The sequence below is a fragment of the Mesoplodon densirostris genome, chromosome 17 (assembly GCF_025265405.1).
Source record: "Mesoplodon densirostris isolate mMesDen1 chromosome 17, mMesDen1 primary haplotype, whole genome shotgun sequence".
Taxonomy (NCBI): domain Eukaryota; kingdom Metazoa; phylum Chordata; class Mammalia; order Artiodactyla; family Ziphiidae; genus Mesoplodon; species Mesoplodon densirostris.
Window position 1 is genome coordinate 50,373,111 of NC_082677.1, and position 20,413 is coordinate 50,393,523.

Consider the following 20,413-nt stretch of genomic DNA (forward strand, 5'->3'; position numbering starts at 1 on the left):
GAGCAGCATAAGAAAAAGAGAGTGGGGGAGAGACTGGGAGTAGAGAGTGAGGGGAGGAAAAGACTCTGAAAAGTTATGACTTTATTAGACCATGCCTCATGCAGATTTATAATCTAGGTATACAGAGCCTAGGTGGCCAAGCAAAACTCAAGCCATGGAGCACCTATAAAACTTTCTGAAGACAGTCCATTTATCCTAGGACTAAGAGAGCCACCAGAAGGGTAATGAGAGTTAGCAGTCAAACAACCAGGCACACAAAGATACAAGGCACCATGAGTGAGAACTAGCAGAAAAAGAAAACAGAAGGACAAACAGACTCCAGATAAAAGTTTCAGACGCAACTATGCTTACCAACTTTACAGAAAAAAAAAAAAAAAGACTAGCTTTAAAATATCTGCAGGGTATGGGGAATATAGCACATGTGAAAAAGAATCAAATCCCACTTCTAGACATGAAAAATATAACTGCAACTAAAGACTCAGTAGGTGAGTTTACAGCATTAGACACGGTGAAGAGAGAATTTGAAGAGATCAGAAAAAATTACTAGAATTGAGAGAGAAAGATAAAAAGGGTGAAAATATGCCCCTGAGACCTCTTCCAAAACTTAAATCTCCTCCTTCAAGTCCCAGCATCCCAAAAGAGACAGAACTTACTGTATCCAAGTATACCCTTCCTACCATACACTGGACCCCATCTCATTCACCATCCTTGGGATTTTGCTCAACCACTTACACCCTTTCTTTGTTTACTCTTTAATCTCTGTCTTCTATGGCTTCTAACCCTAGAGGCCTACTGGCCTCCTCCAAGTTAAAAAAAAGAGTTTAAATGATTCTCTATCCCTCTGCCCTCTTCATCACTAAACTTCTTGAGGAACAACTGTCTCAAATGTTTTCTGTCCCCTACGATCAAGCTCCTACAAGTGTATGAGACTTCTCAACATCACAAACTTTCTTGTTGCCTACTGAATTCCTTACCTTCAGTCTTCATCCTTTATATTCTTCTACATATGAGTACTATCAAACAGTCTACTTCTTTAAATACTCCCCACCCTCAGCTTCTAGAAGAACCTCTATTTTAGTGTTCCATCTCCCTTGATGATGATTCTTTCTCAGTCTTCTTTATTAGCTCCTTTTTCTTCCTTTTCCTGTCGCTTAAACCTTTAGCACATATATTACTTCTCATGAGAGTTATCTGTTCATAATTTATATTCATTTCTATATTGGTAACTTACATTGTTTTCAATAAGCTATAACAACCTTAATAATAGCTACTGGGAGTTCACAAGCATCATCAGAATGCTGGTCTAGAACCAGTTATGCTCTCTGACAATACAGGTACATCCACCATGAAAACCTACCACCTTTCAAGCCACTTCAAAATCCCACCACTACCCATTTAGCGCAGAGCACATAATCTAACCCTCTATTTAATTGCTGAAAGGGACATCATTTAGAATGAACTACTTCCTTTATTTTCCTTTCACCCACCTCAAAATAATCTCTACGCGGGCCTTACTCCATTAATTGTCCTCACCCTCTCTTTTTTGCTCATTATTCCTGCTCTTCTCCCTTAGCCTACCAGCTTACGAGGACAGAATTTAGAGACATACGGCATAGGTTCAAATGCAGGCTCTGTCATTTATTAGCTCTGTGATCTTGGGAAAGTTAATCAACTGCTCTGTGCCTCAGTCAGCTCATCTGTAAAACAGGATGAAAATAGTACTTATCCCATTAGATTATGAGGCACTTACAGTTATGCTTACTATTAATAAGTGCTAAACAAATTTTATTTCTTTTTATTACCATGCTAAAGTGTCTACTGTGGTTTGGGTTTCCCCAAAAGCAGACATGATTTAAGGATTCAAGTACAAGTAGTTGTTTGAGAGGTGATCCAGGAAAAACACTGATAGGGGAAATCAGAAGTGAAATAGGGAAGGGAAGGCAGTCAAGAAAGAGTGTAATATTAAGCCAGTTACCCTGATGGGAAACCAGAGTGTGATCCTACTGGAGAACTCTAATGGATGGTATAGAACACAGCTCAGTTATCCCAAAGGAGAGATGTGAAAACGAGGTATTTATCCACCACATCCCCATCCATCAGTGGCTGAAAGCCTTTCTGACAGCATTAACTCCCTGGCATTTCTGGCTTGCCCTGCACACAGGCCAAGCATGTCTCTATGGCCAGTAAGAAAGTTCTCAGGCAGAAATTCATAAATGTAAGTAGACAATATAGAGATGAAAGCCAAAGAAATATGGCTAAAAACATCTGCTACAGTGTCTCTTACCCAAAAGACAGATTAATTCTTTGTCCCCTTCCTCAAGCTACCATCTTCCTTCTTTCCCTCTAAACACTAATTTCTAAATGCTGTACTCCCTTCTCCATCTAACGTCAATTCACTTTCCCACTGAATGTGACTTTTCTCAGCCTTCTGAAAAAAGGAGGTGGGGATGAGTGAGTGTTAGGTCATTATCATCTCTTAATGCCAACTTCAAGATGATGTCTCAGACTTCTGTTTAGCTGGCCTATAGGGAAAGAGTCAGTATGTAAGTGATAATATGCTCATGAGGAGCCTCTGAATATATTGTACATAATGTATCTGAGTCAGGATTGAGAGACTCCTAACAGAAGACTTTTCAAAATACAGGTCTATAGACCAAGAGAAAGGTTTTAGCTACAAACCGCAGAAAAGAAGTCCAAAACAATTAGGTAATTACTGAAATCAGAGGACTGACTGAAGTAACCAACAAAGAAAATGTACAGAGAAAGGTGTCAAAAATGGCCTCCTGAGAAACTAGTTCTTCCTCCCTCCCTTAATACCTAGAGGAAAGGCATTATTATTTCTGTATTTGACATCTAGTCACTTGTTATATCTGTCATTCTTTCATCATCCTTCTAACACCAAAATGTCTCTCAAATCTGTTCTATTTCATCTATTCCCATTGCCTTCTCTCAGGTTTTATTATCACTTGTCAGAACTACTGCAATTGCTTCTTTAAAGGAACCCCTGCTTTGGGGATCTATGTCTTTTCATCCCTTACAGCGCTGCTATAGACATTTTTATAAATTGAGAGTTTAACTCTATCACTTCTGTCCTCAAATAAAGCAATACAGGAACATAGTAATCCAGTCCTAACACATCTTTCAGTCTCTTCTGCTACACCCTTATTCTCATTCGTCCAGTTGCCCCACATTTTAGTTATTGCCAATATCTGTGTTTTACACTTCTTTGATTTTACCTCTATATTCACAACGTAGCTCCGGCAACTATTACTGTCTACACCTCAGGAGTCAGCAAACTATGGCCTGCAGTCCAAATCTAGCCTGCCACCTATTTTTGTAAATACAATTAGACTGGAACACAGTCATGCGCATTTGTTTAAATATTACCTATGGCTGCTTTCAAGCTGTAACAACAGAGTTGCAATAATCGCAAGGGAGACTAGAGAGCCTGCAAAGCCTAAAGTATTTACTATCTGGCCCGTTACAGAACAAGTTTGCTGACCCTTCGAACATGGGACAACATCAAGCAGCCTCATGTGTGTATAAGTGGATTCCTAGAAGGCAATGAGAGAGACTAGGTTTGAAATAATATTGGAGGAAGTAAAGGCATAATGTGTGAAATTAAACAAAAATTATATCACACATATCTAAGGAGTTCAATGAATGCCAAACACATGATAAACACACACTAAGAAAAAACACATTTAGGAAGAGCATGGTCAAATTGCTAAAAATCAAAAATAAAGAGAAAAATCTTAAAAGCAACTAGAGAAGGAATTTTGATTCCAGTATGGTGGCATAAACCAAATACAATCTATCTTTCACACTGTTTACAACTATAAACTTCGGGCAAAATACAAAAAAAAAAAAAGAAAGAAAGAAAAAATTATTTGAGGACTCTGAAAAGGAAACAAAAGCATATTGTGGAGGGGAGTCAAACTTGGAAAAATGACCCACAGGATAGTGAGCTTCCCGGCTCGGCTATTTTCTTCTCCTTTCTCTAACAGCTTTGCTCTGAGGCCAGGAAGCAATCACTGCATACAGAGAGCAGCAACACAGAAGTTAAAACTCCAAGAGAAACCTTATCTTTCTGGCCACAGGAATTGGGGAAAGGGGCTCCTGCATGCTGGAGAATGTGGAGAAAATCCTGGAAGGGAGAAAGATTGGAGAAAGGGATTCTCTAATCCTGCCTATAAGCCCACGTAAGTCTTAGGCTTGCTCTGGAGCTGCACAGGTATGAGACAAACCCATACCAACATAGCAAAGTCTCTGAGAATTAAAAACCACCACCCACAAAAGGCAAGACCAAATTTGCAATATGAAGCTAAACGGGTTGATAGTCGGCTAAAAGAAACAACAACAAAGATCAACACTCCAGAGAATTATGGTAAGAGCCAGAGTTTTCAAAACAAACACTCATAATGTCCAAGATACAATAAAAAATGTTCGCAATGCAAAAAGAAAATGTGATAAATCTCAAGGGAAGAAACAATTAACAGATGCCAACCCTGAGATGATCCACATGTTATAATTATCCAATAGTACCTTTAAAGCAACTATTATAAATATGCTCCATGAAGTAAAGGCAAACACAGGTGAACTGAACGGGAAAAAATTCTCAGAAGACAAAGAGAAATTATTTTAAAAATGAGCCAAATGTAAATTTAAAAACCAAACAATGCAGTATGTGAAATAAAATTCACCTGAATTGGCTCAATAAATGAATGAAGATGAGAGAGAAAAGAGTCTGTGAACTTGAAAATGGATCAATAAAAATTACCCAATCTGAAGAACAAAGAGGAAAAAAATTGACAATAGAAAAAATAGTCAGAGACTTGCGGGACAATCTCAAAAGTTTTGTCACTGGAATCTTAGCAGGAAAAAAGACAGAAACTAGAGCAGAATATTTTAAGAAACAATGGCAGAAAGCATCCCAAATTTGGTAAAAGACAAATTTACAGATTCAAGAAGCTGAGCATTTTCCAAAGAGGAGAAACTCAAAGAAAATAAAGACTAGATACATCAACTCTAACTGCTGAAAAACAAAAACAAAAAAATTCTTGAAAGCAGATAAAGAAAAATGACATATTACATAAAGGGAAATAAAATTTGAATTACCAAAGGTTTGTCATCAGAAATCATAATGATGAAAAGACAGTGGAACAACATCATGAAAATGCTAAAAGAAAATAAGTTTTTACTCAGAAGTCTATGTTCCCCTAAAATATCCTTTAAAAATGAAAGCAAAATAAAGACATTCTCAGCTGAAGGAAAAAAAGAGAGTTTATCCCCAGTAGACTACTTTACAAGAAATGCTAAAGTAAGTCCTTTAAGCTGAAAGGAAATGTAGCATCTTCAGGAATGAAGGAAGAATAACAGAAATAATAAATATATAGGTAAACATAAAATACTTTTTTCCTTTAATTTCTTTAAAATATGTATGACTGTTGACAGCAAAAATTATAATATTGCATAGTGAGGTTTTCAAAGTGTGCAGCCATAACATATATAAGAGCTGTAACAAAGAAGGGATTGGGATGTAGCAGAGGGGGAAAAAAGCATCTGTATGTTTGTAAGGTTTCTCTATTTTTTTTTTTTTTTTTTTTGCTGTACGAGTGCCTCTCACTGTTGTGGCCTCTCCCGCTGCAGAGCACAGGCTCCGGACGCACAGGTTCAGCAGCCATGGCTCACAGGCCCAGCCGCTCCGCGGCATGTGGGACCTTCCCGGACCGGGGCACGAACCCACGTCCCCTGCATCAGCAGGCAGACTCTCAACCACTGAGCCACCAGAGAAGCCCAAGCCTTCTCTATTTTAAGTGAAGCAGTACAATAGTAACTCTAAGTAGGTTGTGAAAGGGTAGGTATCTATATTGTAATCCCTAGGGCATTAAAAAATTAATACAAAAAGATATACCCAAAACGTCCAATAGCTACATTAAAATGGAATCTAAAGAATAATCTAAAAGAAGGTAGAAAAGGAGTAAGAGAGGAATGAAAAACAAAGAGGGAAACAGAAGACAATAAAATGGTAGACCTAAAGTCAACCATATCAATAATTAATTACATTAAATATTAATGGTCCAAACTCTCCAAATAAAAGGCAAAGATTGACAGAATGGATTAAAAAAAAAAAGTAAAATTCTATGTGTACTGCCCAAAGGAGAGAAACTTTAAATATAAAAACATAGATAGGGCTTCTCTGGTGGCGCAGTAGCAGTGTCTTAAAGTATAACAGGACTCTTACAGTGTCTCTGTTGAAAATGTTTCCCTTCGGAGAACCAGGACGTTTTAAGCCCCAGTGCTCAGAGCTAGAGATGGGAAGCATAAAGTCCCCAGTGGATCACTGACAGTGATGCTAAGTGGAGGCATCCCAATTTCCATGTGCTCTTCCTATCAGGAACACTGAAGAATAGGACCTTACGCTCATCATCAGTTGTGCCATCAAAAGACTGTCTTACTATCTATCAGGTCAGCAGCTTCTGGGCAGTTATGGTGCATAATAGGACAAATGGATCTGCGGGATTCATTTGCTATAAAGTGGGTCCCTTACTCTGAAACGATGTTATGTGGCACCCTGTGCTGATGTATCACTCTATAAGCCCTCAAATATGGGCACTGGTTGAGCCCCGGCAAGTTGCAAAGGGAAACTCATACACAGAATATGCATGAAATCCAGTCAAAATGAATCACGATCCTTTCCAAGGCACAAGGACTGGTTGGTATCCTTGAAGGAAAGTTAGTCTCTGCTACTGTCAGGCTGGACATTCATCAGTTCAGTTGCTAGATCAGCACTGATGAACATAAATCTATTACTGGGCCCTTGCATAGCCATCATCAGTAATTTTTCCATAACCCTTGTAGGCCAAATGGAATAACCTAACAGTAGAGCTTATTATGTAATGAGATCCAAATAATTAATAAGAATTTACATTCTAACAACTTAGTAGCCATTTGAAAAAATAATACACATAAACTTAAAGAAAAATATTTATATCTCATCTTAAATAACCACAATTACTTAATAATAGGACACTGTACATTCTGAGTACTGCACAACTTCTCAAACTTGTGCAGATTAAACATGTCACCCTCCTCTTCTCTTCCACACTGATTTTTGTGCAGTGCTTTGTTGTATCACAGCAACAACCAAAAATTCAACTTTAAAAAGATATGACATCATCAAAAGGAGTGCAACAGGATCTAATGTAAAAACTGTGAACTACCTCAAGTTAGTAGTTTGTGACAGACATTTCTGTGTTTCCTTTAAAATTCTGAACTATCCCATGGTATTCTGGTGTGTCTGCTGGGGTGTTTGGAGGTGCCTCACTGCAGTCTAGGAATCAATCTGTGCGTGCGTGCATGCGTGCGTGCATGTGCACTGCAGTCCCTCTCCCCCCTCAGCAGACCCAGCACCTCCCAGTAGGCTTTGTTGTGACTTAACTCTAGTTAGTTATTGGTTTGGTGATAGACAGCAGGGGAGAGGAGGATAGATGGGGGTAGCAGGGGCAGCATAATCTTCAAGTAACTACCCTCTAGCCAGGAGAAGAAGGTCACTTCTGTAGGCTCAGAGGGTTCAGAGGAATTTGGAGTTTCAAGGTTTTCCAGTGCATCAACTCAGACGTCCCATCTTAAAAGCCAGGGTCTCATTCCTTCCTAACCAGAGGACAGACACGCTGGCTTAGCACACTTGCTGAGAAATCAACCTGCCCTGGAGCTCTGCTACCCTTGAAATTAAATCTTGGGCCTAATCCTTAGCTTTTTCTTTCCTCCTACTGCCGAAGATGAGTTTCTTTACATGATACCAAAGGAAGAAATTACCTAACTTTCTCATTTTGCCCCCAGTTACCTTCAGCCTTTCATTGTCTTTCTCCAATCTATGTCACTCACCAAACAGCCATCTGACTACACCGTCAGTATAATTAATAACTTCCCTAAATGTCTCAAAAGCCTAAGATACTGTACCCACAAATACTTTCTCTTCTACAGGAATGGCATTCCAATTTGCCACCAGTGAAAGTTTTAACAGGTGCACAGCTACAGTGCATGCAAAGGGTTATCGGTATCAGTGCTCCATCTACAACCAGTAGCGGGGTTCTTACTGCTAGCCAGCCAGCAGATAATCTAGCTCCAAAATTCCATTTTGAAGACTACTTCATCAGACCACTGCTGGTACCACAACTGCCTTGGAAGAAAAAAGACTCTGAAATGAAGATCTGCACAACCAAAGTACTGGGGAATGCCCTCCAAATCAATACCTGTGGGAGAGTAAAGGAAGTGAGACTAAACAAAGGAGTTGAATTGAAATGCAGTCACAGGAAGGCCTCAGCCAATCCATGGGGAGCTCTGGAGTTGCGATGGATCTTCAAATTTGTCCTACCTTAGGGCAAAAGGGCCAGGCATTCATTCACACCCCCATACAGAATAGGCATTGGATGCAGGCTGATCCTGAAGAAAACGCAAGACTTTGAGGGAAGCAGGTCTGTTGGCTCACAGCAATGCCTGGAGAGACTCGGTTGCAATCAGTTTTAGCTGCCAATATTCTCAATGGCTGGGGGAACTTGTAACTGAACGGAGGGGCATGGGTGATGACCTAGAGCAACCACCACACCACTGCTGGACTATTATACCAAATGGGATAATGAGGGGAGAAAATGAATCATTTACCCTGTTTTCTTAGGAGGAAATAAGTTTACCACCAGTTGATAAGGGAAAACTCTTCTTTGCAGAAGAGCATCAGCTACTAAATTCTATTTTAACAGAAATATAAGAATCATCATTTTGAAGCCCCTAATGAAATTACTGACTCAGTCAAGGATTATCAAAAGATGCTAAAACCGTTAGGTGGAAGATATTCAGTGTGCCAAAGTTATTACCCACGATTACCTGCCTAATGCAAATGGAAGAAGCATACATTTACAGAAAAGAGACCTAGTGGGTACCATCTTATCCAAGTGATTCAAGTAACTAGACTGAGCATTATTAATTTTTTTTTTTTTTCTTTTTGCGGTATGTGGGCCTCTCACTGTTGTGGCCTCTCCCGTTGCGGAGCACAGGCTCCGGATGCGCAGGCCCAGCGGCCATGGCTCACGGGCCCAGCCGCTCCGCGGCATATGGGATCCTCCCAGACTGGGGCACGAACCCGTATCCCCTGCATCGGCAGGCGGACTCTTAACCACTGCGCCACCAGGGAGGCCCTAGACTGAGCATTATTAAACAATGAGACAACCTGAAAACCTCTGGATGGGATGCAATGTGCAGTACTCAGCATTATATACAAAATATTCTTGCCAAAAAGTGTTTAACCGAAAACTATTGAAGCTTTAAAGCCTAACTTCCATTTATAGGAAATATGGGGATAGATGACATAAAGGGGCACAGTATCTGGGGTCCTGTCCTTAAGGAGCTAGTTTTATAAGACATTCTAGAAAAGGTAAAGTATTAGTGACAGAAAACTGCTCTGTGGTGGCCAGTGGCTAGGGGTAGGAAAAGGGCGTTAGAAGAAACTTTTTAGAATAATGGAAATATTCTATACTTGACTGTGATGGTTCAGAGGCTCTTCAAATGGACACTTAAAAAGGGTGAATTTTATTATATGTAAATTAAACCTTGATTAACCTGTCCCCTCCCCCCAAAACCTGAATATTTAATCTATTCTTGAATGAAAAAGTGAGACTATTCTGACTATTCTGTTGATTTTTTAAAATAAATACCTTAAAATGCAAAACTATTTTTAAATTAACACTTTTATTTTCTTTTTAAGCCCAAAGGCAAGATCTTCTTTTATCTTGATCTAGGAAACAAATTCATTTCATAGTTCTACTTGCTAACATGCCAACAGAGCAATGTTTGCCTTAAAATGTGTTTATATAGGATTCCATAGATGTAACAGCTATATGAAGCAAATTACTACCTATCCACAAATATACTGATTCGATCCCATATCACTTACTAAAACACTCCTACAATAATGTCTCTTCATAGCTCAAAACCATCAGTGTCTACTGAATAAATCTAACTCTTACCTGGCAGTTCAAGCTGCCATACCCTCTGACCAAAGCCTCCACTTTCAGAATGAATTCCCATTGCTCTCCCTCATAACACCTACATTCTAGCTCTAACAGAATTCTTACCATTACCTCCACACAAACTATGCTTTCTCACCTCTTGCTCATGCTTTTGTACCAGCTCAGAATGCCATCCCTTTGTCACAATAGGCTATGCTTTCTTAGTCATTTCATTTAACACTTTTGTAAGTACCTGCCTTTGTACCTTTCACACCCATCCAGACAATAAACTCAACGTAGAAACTGTCTTACAAATCTTTATAAGGCCAATGGTTAGCACCAAGTATTAATCCCGGAATCTTGGATGGATTAACCTCTTCTAACCGAAATCCCATGCATCTGAAGGATGGGCTCAAATAGCATTCCTAACAAGAAAGAGATAAAGAAGCTGAAGGAAGTAAGTGGGTTTAGCTTGGAGAAGAAAAGCAATTTCCCATTTTAACCACAGTCTCCTCTATTGTTTCCACTAACACTGCTCTTCTACCACTTCAGCCCAGATACCCTGACTGTCTTTATCGCCCAGTCTATCAGTTCCCTCCTGGCATCACTTTCCTTTTTACCATATGTTCAATCTTTGTCACCAAAAACCTTCACTTTCTTTCTTTCTTAGACCTCCAGGCACACTTCAACCTTGAATCAACTAGCAGTTTTTTTCATTTCTCTTCTGAGTGGAAAAGCTTACAACAACATCATGCTGACTGGAATTTTAAATATGTGATTTTAATAATAATAACAGTAGTAGTAGTAGTAGTAATACCACGACCACCAACAACAGCAGCTAACATTTAATGAGCACTTTAACAACGTTCAGGCACAATGTCCTTTCAATAGCCCTATAAGGATACAGGTAAAGAAACAGACATGAAAATGCTAATTAACTTGCCCATTTTAAGACAGAAAAAAGCAGAACTGAAATACTAAGACGGTCTGACTTCAGAGCAGATTTAGCCACCGTGCTATGGTTCTTCCCAAATGCAATCAATGCTGTACTACCATTCCCGCTAAGAACTGATCAAACATTCCTTTATTCATTTCCTAACAATCCCCTTCCTCAAGCAAATGTTCCAACTTTGATTGATTCATTCCTACAAAAATATATTTATTCAGTCACTGAACAAATGAAATAGTTATTCCCACATTCAACACAGTCATTGAGACCAAAACATAAAAGAGTCAGACATGATCTCCGCCTTCTCTTTAAGTCCCCAAACTCCATCTGCTCCTTCACTCTCAGCAGAAATCATTAATTAATATTTATTAGCACTTAATGTGCCAAGCACTTTACATATACAGATTCATTCAACCTACAATACGATCCTCATTATTATTATTCCCATTCTACATAGAAGAAAACTGAGGCATAAAGAAAAGCAAAAAACAAGTGGGACTACATCAAACTAAAAAGCTTCTGCACAGCAAAGGAAAGCAACAAAAATGAAAAGGCAACCTACCAAATGGGAGAAAATACTCGCAAACCATATACTATTGGTAAGGAGTCAGTATCTAAAATTAAGAACTCACACACCTTAATATCAAAAAACAACAACAAAAAACAAACAAAAGAACACAAACAATCCAATTCAGAAAATGGAAAGAGGCTCTGAATAAACATTTTTCCAAAAAAAGTTACATGAATGGCCAACAGGTACATGAAAAGATGCTCAACATCACTAATCACTAGGAAAATGCAAATCAAAACAACAATGAAATATCACTTCACACTGTTAGAATGACTATTATCAAAAAGACAAGAAATAAAAAGTACTGGCAAGGATATGGAGAAAAGGGAACCCTTATGCACTGTTGGTGGGAATGTAAACTGATGCAGCCACTATGGAAAACTATAGGGAGGATCTTCAAAAAATTAAAAATAGAACTACCATATGACCCAGCAATTTCACTTCTGAGAATATACTCAAAGGAAACGAAAACACCAACTTGAAAAGATATCTGCACCCCTATGCTCACTGCAGCATTATTTACAATAGCCAAGAAGCCACCTAAATGTCCACTGATGGATGAATAAAGAAGGTGTGATATATATAATAAACGGGATATTATTCAGCCACAAAAAAGAGGGAAATCTTGCCATTTGCAACACCAAGAATGGATCTTGAGGGCATTATGGTAAGTGAAATAAGTCAGACAGAGAAAGACAAATATACCATATGATCTCACTTATAAGTGAAGTCTAAAAAAAAAAACAACACAAAAACAAAATTGAACTCATAGATACAGAGGAGAGATTCATGTTTGCCAGACGCAGGGGGTGGGAGATGGGCAAAATGGGCGAAGGGAGTTGAAAGGTACAAAGAAAAACTTCCAGTTATAAAATAAATAAGTCATGGGCATGTAATGTACAGCATGGTGACTACAGTTAATAATACTAGACTGTATATTTGAAAGTTGCTAAGAGAGTAGATCTTAAAAGCTCTCACCTCAAGAAAAAAAAACTTTCAACTATGTGTGATGATGGATGTTAACTTGAATTTATGTGGTAGTCATTTCTCAAAATATGGAATGGTTATGTTGTACACCTACAACTGATAGAATGCTATATGCCAATTATATCTCAAAAATATTTTTTAAGCAAAAAACTGAGGTATAGGAGTTATGTAATGCACCCAAGGTCACACAGCTAAAAAGTGGCAAAGCCAGGATGTAAAACCAGTCCAGCTTCAGAATCCAAGCATTCACTACAATGCCATCAAAGTCACTGACACCATTAGGCTGCATTCCTTAACTTCTCTACCTACACCTAATACATAATCCACAGTAATTAATTTATTCAACACTGACTGATAACTCACTCGCTTGTTTCCGTTCCTTGAACACAACCTTGTTTCTGCGTCAGAGACTCTATTTTCCTAGAACACCATTCCTCTAGTTCTGCCTTCCAATCACTGTGACTCAACTTAAATGCCAACTCGCAAAGAGACCCATCCTGACCACCCTACCTAAAATACACCCCCAGCCCCCGCCAACTACAAATCAGCTATCACGTGCAACTGGGTTCATTTCCTTCATGGTTACTTATCACTACCTGAAATGATCAGTTGCTTATTTCTCCCCACTGGAGTGGAAGTTCCAAAGACAGCAGAGACCTAGTCTCTCCTGCTCACTGTTACAGCTTCAGCACCTAAAACAGTGCCTGGCACACAGCAGGCACTGGATATTTACAGAACAGATGCCAAAAATTGTGCTAGACACTGGGATTACCAAAACGAGTAGGATACAGTTCTTAATAAGCTCCTAGTCTTTAGATCTATCCTCCTCTTCTATACTAAAGGATGACTAGCTCCTAACGTTTTTTTTGTGGCTAACCTCTCCACCTGTCATGTTAAATCTGTCCCCATAGACTTCGACTTCTCACCATCATTTAGCCCCTCTCTAACTTCTTTAATTTCTCCTTCTCCACTTACTGAATGTTTCCCACTCACCCTCCCATACTCAAATATCCTTCCCTCAACCATCTCCCCATTACCCCAAAATATCCCATTGACTCCGCAGCCACATCTCTCTTCCACAGAATCTTGACCACTTCCTCAAAAGTCGTCAGCGACCTGGAAAGTGTCCTCACTTTCTTCAACATTTATCCCTGTCGAGGACTTTCAATCCACTTTCTTAGGACCGGAGGTGCTACTGTCCCACAGTTCTCTTCTTAATTTTTTTAATCTTTTTTCAGCTTCCTTCACTGTCTCCCTTCTCTCACAGCTTTAAACTTGGTTCTCACTAGAATTTCACCCTCTATTCTTGCTCCATTCTCTGTCTCTGAAACATTTCATCTTCTCCTCTAACTCAACTAGTGCCCCATACAAATAATTACATCATTCATTCAGAACCTAAATCCCAGCTCCAATTTCCCCATTCATAGTTAATAAGAAATGTGACTTGGGCTTCCCTGGTGGCGCAGTGGTTGAGAGTCCGCCTGCCGATGCAGGGGACACAGGTTCGTGCCCCGGTCCGGGAAGATCCCACATGCCGTGGAGCGGCTGGGCCCGTGAGCCATGGCCGCTGAGCCTGCGCGTCCGGAGCCTGTGCTCCGCAATGGGAGAGGCCACAACAGTGAGAGGCCCGTGTACCACAAAAAAAAAAAAAAAAAAAGAAAAAGAAATGTGACTGAATTCTTAAGCAAACCCTCAATAAAGAATAGTTGCAGGCCAAGACTTAGAAAAACTAATGTGAACTATAATAAACAATCATGTTCTGAACAAGCACTAGAAGGCAATATCACACAACTTAAGGCTCGTTTCCATTAGTACTTCTTGAAATACAGTACTTGAACTAATTCTTCACTAATTTTAATTGACAGCTTGTACAAAAATTGACGAAAGACTAAAAATCATTCATAGACTTTATGTATGTGGTTAATCTATATTAATTTTGTCTAAAACTGTTTACACAGTTCTAAATACACAGAAACTGTATTATTACACAAGTATAGTAGTTCAAAGTTAAAACAGGGAACATACCAGTCACAAATTATTGCATAAGTCTGGAAACAACATACAAAATAAATTCAAATTCTTTGAGAGGGGTTTGTAAAGATGTACCTACGGTGCCATAATATACAGACTCACAGCTCCAAATTATACCTAATCATTAGAGCAAACTGTCTATTGAGATTTTGTGCTATTTTGTGCTATTTTCAAAAGCATCAGCAAGAAACAGACGTGCCATTGTGGCCTTCAGTTTACACAGCAAAGCGTAGTTAGTTACACACATTTATATCAGTATGATAAAACTACTCAAGTCCCAATCCTGTAAACAATTATACACACGAGAAGAGTGGTTTACCCAGAAAACGTGTGAAGAAAGCTCCATCTTTACAACTCTCTGCAGTGGATAGGAGCCACAGTACATACTGGTCAACCACAAATACCTGACTCACAGCCTAGCCCCTCTCATAATGAGAGAAAATGGCATCTGGTTATTACCGAACAAACTACATATTCAATAAATACAGTAAACTCTGTAACTTATTTGACAAAATCCTACTATGCTTTCCCTATGTATTGCAAGAAGGTGTGAGGAAAAAAAAGATGAAGCCAACTCCCAATTACCACTGCCAAAGGCAAGCTGGTGAAACAAGTCAGTCACCATCCTTCAAGGTATGTGGCATGTAAGAGCATGGAAAGGAAAACAACAGGAGGGCCTTAAGCAAAAAGACACCCACATTTTAAGAAAAAGAAAATGAAAGTGGTTTAACATCTCCTCCATCACGGGAGCTGAAGGTGCACCAAGTCTAGGAAAAGATCTAGGAGCTACTCAAATTTTCCAGTTGGTGTCAGTTGATCACTACACCAGCTGTCATATTTTGAAGTTCTTCAGGTTTCCCCTTTTCCCCATAAACCGCCCTCCCGCACTCTAAACCCGAAAAGTGACAGAGGAAATAGAAGGGAAATGGCCGATGGGACAACAGAACACAAGCACCGCTGCAACCACATCTCTAGAGGACCAAAAGGTCCACTTATCAAAGTACAGCTCTAAAAATCTGTATCAGACACCTTTCACAGCCACCTAAACCTCCAACTGCATCCCTTTCGCATAAATCTCTTAAATTGAAACCCCATGCTTTATCCTACAGGCTGATTATCTAAAACTCATCCTATATATATGACATTATCCTTAACCGATACCATCACCACCCCCCCCCAATGAAAGGCAGATTTTTTTTTAAGGGAGGCGGAAAGGTGAGCATGGAATGTCATGAAGGGGTGGGGGGGAGGGGTATGAGAAATACGTGCAAATACCATTGCGGCAGAGACACTGGGAACGACACTTCCTTCATCGCTCTTGCAAATTCTCTTGGTGCATTACCCTCTGCTCATCCCTCCTCCTTCTTCAACAATACACATACACGTGTCATAACCGACCCGCACCACCACCTTTTCTAGCATCACAAGCTCCCCTCCCACCCTCTCTTGCCCCCTACAAAGGCAGTTACACACACTTAGAACAGAAACTGCCGCCACCGCACCCTCCTATCTCAATAAGTGATTCTATCATCTAGCATCAAGCGCTTGCTGAAAGACAGCTCAGTAAATACGTATGTAGACAGACAGACAGACAGACACACACACACACACACACACGGGCGCACATGCAGCATGTGGCGCAACGAAGGGCACCCGGAGACGCACCTGGAGGCCGGGTGTCCAGCGCTGCTACCCCCCTGGTCCCTGTCACTGAGCGCAGCTGTGTAAATCCTCCGGTAACGGTCGGCCAGGGCCCGGCCTGACAGCAGCAGCTGGTAGTGACCCCGGGAGTCCGCGGCCGGCAGCCCGAGCCCCAGCCCCGCGGCCGCCAAGGAGCCCTCGGAAACCGGCATGAACAGCGCCCCCGGCGCCGGGGAAGAAGAGATGGTGGCGGCAGGGAAGAATCCGTCCCCGCCGGCCCCCGAGGAGGCGGCGGCGGGAGAGGCAGTCGCTGCGCACATCATCATCCTCGCAGCCGCCGCCGCCTCGTCCCCGCGGGACGGGCAGGCAGACACGCGCGCGCACAAACAGCCCTTTTCCAACGACGACGGCTCCGGCGGCGGCCTCTCGCTCCGCAGCAGGGAGACTACAAAGACAGAGACCTCCTCCTCCTCCTTCTTCTCCTCCTCCCCCCCGCGCTGCCCTCGCCACTACTGGGGCCGCTCATCTAACCTCGCCACCCCGGGAGTGTGAGGAGGAGGCGGTGCCGCCGCTGCTGCCGCCGCCGCCGCCACCACCGCTGCCACCGCCTGAGCCACCCGCAATGGGAAGCTGCCGACCGCACTGGGCATGCGCCCCTCCTCGCACATGCTCAGTCACTCCGGCCCCGCTCCCTCCCCACCCCCTCTCCGCCACCACTCCCTCTGCCTCAGGCCTGTGGATGTGAGGCCTGAGAGTCGGGCCGGATCTGAAAGAAGGCCGCTTCTCCGGGTTTTACTAGCAGCTTGAGGAAGAGTAAGGAAAGTGCTGGGGAGGCTGTCAGCTACAACCAGTCGGCTTCAGGTACTGGGTTCCCTCCAGGTGGGAGAACTGGGACCTGAAAGATAGAGGCCCCGTGCCCACCTCCAGAGGTTGACGGTACGCACTCCTGCTGCCGTTCCCCAGAGTGTGTGCTGCTGGCGGGAAGATGTACTGTGAATGGCGCTGGTTGAACTCAGAATTCTAGGCAGAGGAGCCCCAGCGAATTAGAAGTCCCTTTGGCGATCTTAGTTTGGAATTTTTGTCATTAGGATTTAAGTCTGTTTAAAATCGTTTTTACTTACGAAAGACAGGGAGTAATTTAGCGCATTCTTTTTTTTTTTTCTGTGAAAGTAGAATTCCCAGATATGAGTGTTCACAAGTCAGAGCATTCCAAAATTCTTGTTTGTAACGTTTATATCAGCGCTAAATCTCAATGCAACAGTACTTTTCTTAAATGTTCTTTTTTTTTTTTTTTTTTTTGACTCCACGCTCACCCTAAGAGGGCACTCTTATCTCTTGACAGTGGTCACTTCATGGCTTATCTTTTTCCTCCCAGACTTACATTACTAAAGATAATTCTTGAATATGACCTGAAACTAGTTGTGACTGACTGTGTAACATCTGAAAATGCCATATCTATCAAAGATCTTATCATTGTTATCCATAAAAATGTAATATTTGCTGAGTCCCCTGTTCCAAGCTATTCTACCAGCTCCTTCTAAGTAAAGGCCGTAGAAATGTATGCGGCAGTGCACCCTGATTCCTATTAAGTTTTAGCCTTTTGATTTTCAATTTGAAGAGTTTGCCTAATAGTCCTGGCAAAATCATTTTTAAGTCCTATCATCCCAGTGCTATATCCTTTTTACACTTACTGGCTCTTAAGCCTCTTTGAATATCCTGCTTTAGGGGGAAAAAAAAAATCAAGCCCTGTTTACTGTTTAGAGAAGTACAAACAAGGAGTGGGGAAGTAAATTAAACGAATTCTAGTTTTTGCCGGGAGAGAGTGCTGAAGGAGTGCATTTATCTGGGGCTTTGAATAATAAATGGATGTCATTTTTATTTTAAAAAGTTGTCTTTTTTAAAGACAAGGAAACTTGTTTCCCCAACTATCTTATAAGCTCCTTCAGAGCTTCTTGTTTATCTTAGTGTCTTCCTCAGCCCCTGTCTAGAACCTCCTGTATGGTAGATAGCCAGTAAGTATTTGTTGGGCGAAATTCCTATCCTGATGCTTCAGCACAGTTACACACCTGTGTCGAAGAGAAACCGCCCCGCCCCCACTCCCCCTCCCCCTCCCCCAAATCCGGGACGAGAGCCAAGACACAGGTATGGAGGCCGCTAAAGGCTGGTGGAGTTAAAGGCCCGAACTCTTAGTAGCTCTAAGGGCTGTAGCTGTTGCAGGAGCCAGAGAGGCCCCCAAAAGGAGGAGGGGTTTGGATCCTGACTCTGATACTTGTATGTCTTTGGGCAAGTTTCATCCAGTGAAAAATGGTCAAAATAATACTTCTGTGGACTGTGGGAGGGCTTCAAGCGTCTAGGACAGCCACTTTGTCACATGGCTTTTCACAGATGGTTACGCACAAAGCAAAACATACTAGACTTTTCCATGAGGACTGGAATGATGCTTGTGTCTGTTCCCCCATCACGTTCCCAGCTCCTAGCACAGACTCTTGCCCTAAGCAGGAGGGAAATAGATACTGGTTGAATGAATGAATATGTCAATGAATAAATGTTGCCGGCACAAAGAAACATTTCCAGCTCAGGCTTAGGTGGTGGCATGTGCAGTCATTGCCCGTTTAGAGTTTCTAGTAGACACTGACCTGGAGCACTTGTCTCCCCAAGTGACCCCTTACCCAGTCCTGAATTCCCCCTTGGTCCTTTCGATACTCTTCAGTCCCAGACAGGCCCCTTCCCGAGCCTTCTGGGTACACAGAAAACCCGGTAGCTGGATAAATTTCTAAGGAACCCGTTGTCATTGAGGGGCGCAACTAGGCGTGCGCAGAGTCGCACACATGCTCACTTAGGTATCCGAGGGTGGCGTTTCTGTTGCGGTTGGCAGCGTTTCCTTCCACGGCAGCGGTAGCGGCCGCTTTACTCTAAATTGTAGCCAATGCAGCGTTTTTTCTCGTCCTCCTCCTCTTCCTGCCTCCGCACTGTACGCTCCCGGGTCACTGCGACTGCTACTCCTCTGCTTTGGCAGCTGGGCACCTTGGAAGGCTCCGTGGGGTGGCAGGGAATGGGGCGCAAGCCGGGAAGGAGAGGGCGCTTGGACTCACCCTTGATTCCACTGTCCAGGGGACTTGAAGGGGAGGGTGGTCCCCCAAGGCAAGTCGCGAGGGTCACCTGAACCACCGGTGCAAACGGGAGAAGTGGATTTCTCGAAATGTGCAAAAGCAAGCGTCCCCTGCCGCCAATACTGCGCGCACTCCTGCAGAATGCCTTGTGTTGGGCAGGGGGGCAGGGGGCTCTTAATTATTCAGAGAAATGTGCAGAATGAAGAAATATATAGAGGCCTTTGCTTTTGTTTTTCCGGCCACATTGAGCGCGGCTCCAGTACTTTCCGCGCTGCCATCTTAGCTTTATCTTCTGGCCGGGCTGGGTGTGTGTGCGCGTTCGTGTTGGGAGGGAGGGCAGTTGGCGTGGAGGAGAGTGGCGGGAGCATTGGGCGGTTTGGGTGTCAGAACTGGCTAGACAGGAGTTGAGGACACAGCCACCCTCAAATAATAACATTGAACTACGGCAAATCCTGACTTTGCCCATTTTATTAGTGAAACACATGCATAGTATTTTTTAGTCTTTGTGGTTGATATCATGCTCATTTGTCAAAAGCATCTCTCTTATCTATGACCATATAAGACCATGGCTTCATCTTTGATCCCTATGATCACAGATTTTGCCGCTCTTCTCTTCTCCACTTGAAATTGCAAACCTGGGACTATAATTTTCTGAACTCTTATCAGATTTACATGTTTTCTACTCTATCTTTAAGTAGATTTTTTTTAAAGGAAGCCATCAGCACTGCTGTAGCAAATAACAGGCAGAAACCATAAAGTGTTTGTAAGAGGACAATGATTGATACTGTTAGTTTCATTTAAAAGGTTAATATTGTACTAATGCTACACAAGCCTACAAACACAGGAAGCATGTACATTATCAGAAACATCAAGACTGCTGAAAATGTGATCAAAGTCGAGTCTGAGTTTGTTTCCCGGATTTGTAGGATAATGCATGTAAAAAACAAAATTGGTGGCTGAGAGCATCTTAAAACAGGCTTGGTCGCTGAGAACAATTTGGAAGGAAAAGAATGCTCCAGCCTCACTCTTCAGTAGCCGCTTTCTGAGGACCACAGGATTCTGCTTTCTTGACAAATGTGATGTATTGCACTTTAAAATGAAATATAGTTCATATGTTTAA

At 41.8% G+C, this 20,413-nt stretch overlaps 1 protein-coding gene across 6 annotated transcripts in view; it reads right to left on the reverse strand.

Moving 5' to 3' along the window:
• The window catches only part of MYCBP2 (MYC binding protein 2), a 269,886-nt gene extending 253,075 nt beyond the window's left edge, over window positions 1–16,811 (reverse strand). For all 6 annotated transcript variants that reach the window (XM_060080239.1, XM_060080242.1, XM_060080241.1 and 3 more), the window contains exon 1: window positions 16,208–16,811. In XM_060080239.1, coding sequence (XP_059936222.1) covers window positions 16,208–16,509 — 302 coding nt within the window. In that variant the 5' untranslated portion in view covers window positions 16,510–16,811. The remainder of the gene's footprint in view (window positions 1–16,207) is intronic.
• Window positions 16,812–20,413: the final 3,602 nt, after the last annotated feature.